Here is a 6000-nt window from a genome sequence, read left to right on the forward strand (position 1 = left end):
GTCCTGGTGGTGCCCCCTGGCGGGCTATATTGGTGGTTCTTGGCCTTTGGACTGAAGTTCTGATAATTGTTTCCCAAATTTGGTGCAGTCTCATGCATCCAAATTTGTTGAGGTTTGGCATGTTCCTAAGGGCTGAGGCTGATTCCATGAATAGTCTTTCATACTTGAACTTGCTGCGGTGTATGACTGTGGCTTTCTTCCATCTTATTCTGTGGCGAGTATCCAGAGCGTGGTCTGCAAGCCCAGAGTGGCTGTACTGGTGAAATCGGACGTAATCCTTGTGTTCTGAGATTCTGATATTTGCTGTCCTGCCTGTTTGGCCAAAGTAAGACAATTTACAGCTGCAAGGGACCTGGTATCCACCAGGTAGGTCTAGGGGGGGTGGTTGGTCTTTAGTGGAGCGGATAAGGGATGCCAATTTTCTATGTGGTCTATAACAAGTGGTTAAGTCGTGTTTTCTTAAGATTTTGTTGATTTTTTTCTGAGGTGCCTTGGATGTAGGGAATGGTGATGTATTTAGAGTAATCTTTTTTGTGAAGGGGAGGGGATGGTGGGTTGTGGATCACTGGGTTAAGTATTCTCTGGATTTTTTGGGGGGGGAGGGTAGCCATTGGCTGAGAAAGTGTCATGGATGTGATTTAGTTCAGTGGTTAGGGCTTGATCATTTGAACAGATTATTTTTGCCCTGTTGAATAGTGTCTTAATAACTCCATATTGTTGGTGAATGTATCTGCCTGTATGGGTGGGTTTTCTATAAACTGAGAAAACCAAGGTTCCATCAAGTTGGCAGGTGACTAGTGTGTCTAGGAAGGGGGGGGTTATTGTTTTCCTCTTTTTCCAATTGAACTCAGAAATCGCCAACGATATTCGATTGGATGTAGCCTGTGTTCTCAAAAAAGCAAAACCTCCAAAATCCAACATATCTATTAGTGAATACAAGTCACTACAAGAATTGAAGAGAAACAAAGAAATAGTGATCACCAAAGCAGATAAGGGGAACGCCACTGTGGTACTCAACCTTAATGACTACACAGGTAAGCTCAAGGCTTTGCTATTAGATCGATCCACGTACCTCCCCATTAATTACAATCCCACCAACTCACAAATTAGAAAACTCCATAGGCTCCTTAAGAAGGTTACTTCTTGGCCTGTGGAGGTTACCAACAAACTAAAACCCTATAACTCTAGACCCCCCCCCCCCCCCCCGCATATATGGGCTCCCTAAAATACATAAAGAAAATGTGCCATTACGTCCCATAGTGGATGGCATTGATTCCCCCACTTACAAACTAGCCAAGCATTTAGCCAAAGTGCTCTCACACTATACTGGCAACACACCATCACACATAAAAAACTCAGCCCACTTCAAAGCCAGTATAGAAAACCTTACACTGCAACACAATGACATAATGGTCAGTTTTGATGTCTCCTCCCTATTCACGAATGTACCCCTCAAAGAAACCCTAGAGCTAATCCAAGCTAAATTTCCTCCCGATATCTCAGCCCTATTTCAGTTTACAATAAACTCAGGCTATTTCGTATGGCAGGAAAAATTCTACAAACAGATAGAGGGGACAGCCATGGGTTCACCACTTTCCCCACCCTTGGCCAACTTCTTTATGGAGACCTTTGAAGAGGAAGCCTTAAACTCAGCCCCACAAAAACCTACCATATGGCTTCGCTACGTTGATGATGTGTTTGCTATTTGACCACATGGCTCAGATTCACTCCTCTTCTTCCTAACACACTTAAACAACCAACACCCTAGAATCAAGTTCACCCTGGAAAAAGAGGAAAACAATAACCTCCCCTTCCTAGACACACTAGTCACCCGCCAACCTGATGGAACCTTGGTTTTCTCAGTTTATAGAAAACCCACCCATACAGGCAGATACATTCACCAACAATCCCATCACCCCCCCCCCCTCACAACAATATGGAGTTATTAAGACACTATTCAACAGGGCAAAAATAATCTGTTCAAATGATCAAGCCCTAACCACTGAACTAAATCACATCCATAACACTTTCTCAGCCAATGGCTACCCCCCCCCCCCCCAAAAAAAATCCAGAGAATACTTAACTCAGTGATCCACAACCCACCACCCCCCTCCCCTTCACAAAAAAGATTACTCTAAATCCATCACCATTCCCTACATCCGAGGCACCTCAGAAAAAATCAACAAAATCTTAAGAAAACACGACTTAACCACTTGTTATAGACCACATAGAAAATTGGCATCCCTTATCGCTCCACTAAAGACCAACCACTCCCCCTAGACCTACCTGGTGTATACCAGATCCCTTGCAGCTGTAAATTGTCTTACTTTGGCCAAACAGGCAGGACAGCAAATATCAGAATCTCAGAACACAAGGATTACATCCGATTTCACCAGTACAGCCACTCTGGGCTTGCAGACCACGCTCTGGATACTAGCCACAAAATAAGATGGAAGAAAGCCACAGTCATACACCGCAGCAAGTTCAAGTATGAAAGACTATTCATGGAATCAGCCTCAGCCCTTAGGAACATGCCAAACCTCAACAAATTTGGATGCATGAGACTGCGCCAAATTTGGGAAACAATTATCAGAAGAACTTCAGCCCAAAGGCCAAGAACCACCAATATAGCGCCCACCAGGACTTTAGGAAAACGTTAGCTTCCTAGCTTCAGTTCTCATTTGATGTTATGTAGTACTTGTGTGCACATGTCTTTGTAATAAGTTCCCAAGAAGATGGCAACGTGACGTTTGCCGAAATATCGGAAAGTATATTTAATTTATATTTCTAGTATACGCTGTCAATTCCTTAAATATTAGTTATCATGTTTAACCAGCGTATAAGCCTCTCAGCAAGTAAAAGAAAGAATAATGCTACTGAATGCAGAAGAGATTGTTCATCTAATGAGTTCCCAGTTTGTTAAAAGCTATCAACTTGGAGCTCACTGCTACCTTATAACTGATTTAAGAAACTCGGGTATATGGTGGGAGGGAAGGAAAAACCAGATGACATATTAGCACATCTCAGAACAGAGAAGAGTCCATGTAATCATATTGCACAAGGGTAGTGCAAAGATGTGCCCAGCTGTTGACTCATCAGTATCTCCAGAGTGGTGGTGAAGATTTCGGAAATTATGGTTATGGCTGGCATAGAGAATCTATACTTTCGTTGGAACCTCATGTTTGGGCAACTTGCTCACATGCTATAATGGTTCCTTATAGTTAGACAAGGGGAATGGATACACAGTGATGCTTTTGACAGAATACATCAGGAAAGACAGTTGCATAAACTAGAGAAAATTGAAAAAAAGTGGTACATGAAGGATGTGAGTTTGCAAGTTATTTGTGGTATACCACAAAGATCACTCCTTTGTTCATTGTTATTCTATCGAGTAGATTTTGACAGGAACTATTTGCTGATGTTGCCAAGAAAAGCAGGGTAATCAGGAATGCAGTACTTGCAGAATGATTTGAATAGGTTGAAACAGGGAAAATGGATGTCAGTAAATCCATGCACTATGGCATGATTAGATATCTGATGTCATATTATATTGGTGGGATGAGGCTAGGGATCTTGGAATATTAGTAGATAGCAAGTTGAAGTTCAGGGACCATATAGCAAAGATTGCATATACAACGAAGAGGATAATTGCAATGCTGAAACAAATCTTGACATGTGAAGATAGGAAGTCATTTTGTCACCTGGTGTGTGTGTGTGTGTGCAAAGGAGAGTATTAAAGATGATACTGGAATACAGATTATATAGATAGAATTTGTGTGACTGCAGACATTAGGAAAAAGAGGAATGATATGATTGAGACTTATGTCTGAAAGGGTCATATAGGATAGCAGTAGATGGAATTTTTCATTTTATAGAGAATGGAAAAAATGATGAGAGGTATCCTTGAAAGTCAAGAATGAATGCCACCAAGAAAGAGGGTGAGAGCTAGCTTTTTTTCATTGGAATGGGTTGCTTTTGCATACTGGTAGTGTGAACGAGTTCAAGAATAGGTATGACAGCTGGTGTAGGTAGTATGTTGCCTCCCTGGAAGTCTCTCTTAATAATATTGAATTTTATGTATGTTTGTAGGAAGTGCAGTTGCAATAGGAGCTGCTTCTCATCTTTCATTTCATTTACTCAATATATCTTGTTTTAATATAATCCGATTATTATATCTTTATAATCAGTAGTAGCCACTGTGTTACCAGTGGGTCTTATTATTATTATTATTTTTTTTTTTAAGGAATAACTAAGATTAAACTGCTGAGATAAAACAGTACAGTAAATACTGTTTACAAATTTATTGTTTGCTCTATTTGTCTCAAGATTTCTGTTAATTAAATGTTAATAAAATTGTAAAACAGTTATTTTGGGGTTTGAATTAAGAAACAAATAATACCTTATCTATACTTGTGCACAATAAATTCACAAATATACCGAATCATTTCTTTCTTAAATATAACAGATTTAACCTAATGTTTAATAACTTATCTAATATGCTAGATCTTTATTTTTTAAAAACACTTTGCTTCTCCTTGTGAATTAATTTCATTTATATATTAATAGGAACCCAAGACAGTAGCTGCTAAATGTGATATAAGAGAGCTGATAAGTATACATCGTGACTGCAAGTTCACAGGTAGAGCAGTAGCACGTATCTTTCATGGCATTAGTAGTCCACGTTTCCCTGCTGAAGTGTGGGGAAAAGTCCGCAGATTTTGGCGTAGTTATTTAGATATTGATTTTAATTTATTAATTGAAATTGCAAAAGCAGAAATTTTAATGCTACGATAACTTTTTCATTTATATTCATGGACGTGTATGATAGGTGAATTTGTACATAGCTCATTCTGTAAATGAAGAACATTTCCTTTGAAATGTGTACCATGATATTTATTAAATAATATTTCAGAAAGTATTCAGTTATTAATGAACAAACAACATTCACTTAAAAGTCTTATCTCATATGTGTGAAATACTTTAGAACCTATAACACATTGACTCGATTCATTCCCCTCTATTACTGGGGATAGGCTGAGAAGAAAAAACAAGGTGTGAATTAAGGCTTTTTGTGACAGGAGAATGCTAATCTGTTCTAAAACAGATCGGCAGTGCAAGTAGACATTTTAAATATCTGCAGTATGTATGTTATCACTCCTAATGAAAATGTAAGGTTCAATTATGTGTGAGGCACTTAATGAAACTGCTGACTTATTACATAAAAACTTTTTCCGGAGGGGGCTTCTTTTCAAAATCACAGCTTCATTGCTGAAGAAACTTGAATGCAAGAAGGTAATGCAGAATTTATTTCAATAAGGAAATGCCATGGGTTGCTCACACTTGGATAAAGAATTAAACTAAATTTGTTATAGTCTAATCAAGTGAAAAATAAACTTTCAATGCCATGGTTATATATTGGAATAAACTCATGTAAAATATTATTTTATTAGTATAATTTTCACTTTAGTATCAAAGGCATCTTCAGTATGTGTAAAAAGCTAATCAAACAATAACTGATAATTCCAAAAGGTGTCACCTAAGTAGCTAATGTAAGATAACTAAAAAAAAGTCATTTATATATATATATATATTTATAATAAAATAAAATGAAGTTAGGAAAAGTACTATCTCCCACAAAGGTTATGGACATAGACCATTTGATCTGTTTAGGAGAGTGAAGTAAAGTTTCATATGTTTATAACTATTGCAAAGAGAATTACATGATTTCCACTTTTTTTTTAATCTAATGGTTGTAAGAATTCTTTCATCAAAAGAGCTTGGAATAGTTTTGGTATCTCTACCTCTTCAAATACAGAAGAAATAACTTGTATTGCTATCCCTTATGTGCAAGCTTTTAAAACCACTAAGTATTTTTGTTGCCTTTCACCCCATCAGAAAAATCTCCACCTTTCTACCCAGATTCCTTGCTCTTGTGTTATCTTATTTTAGGCAGGAAAATCTGCTTTTATTCAGCTAGAAGAACACAAGTCTTATATTATG

The 6000-nt window shown here is 37.9% G+C and overlaps 1 protein-coding gene across 1 annotated transcript in view; it reads left to right on the forward strand.

The window, feature by feature from the left end:
• Positions 1–4794, forward strand: part of RecQ4 (RecQ4 helicase) — a 261720-nt gene extending 256926 nt beyond the window's left edge. Inside the window, exon 18 of the mRNA XM_090397875.1 lies at positions 4567–4794. Within this exon, the coding sequence (XP_090254001.1) occupies positions 4567–4794 (228 nt within the window). The remainder of the gene's footprint in view (positions 1–4566) is intronic.
• The last annotated feature ends 1206 nt before the right edge of the window (positions 4795–6000 follow it).

This window comes from Typopeltis vanoorti, chromosome 9, assembly GCF_054136105.1.
Source record: "Typopeltis vanoorti isolate ZY-2024b chromosome 9, IOZ_Tvanoo_1.0, whole genome shotgun sequence".
Taxonomy (NCBI): Eukaryota; Metazoa; Arthropoda; class Arachnida; order Uropygi; family Thelyphonidae; genus Typopeltis; species Typopeltis vanoorti.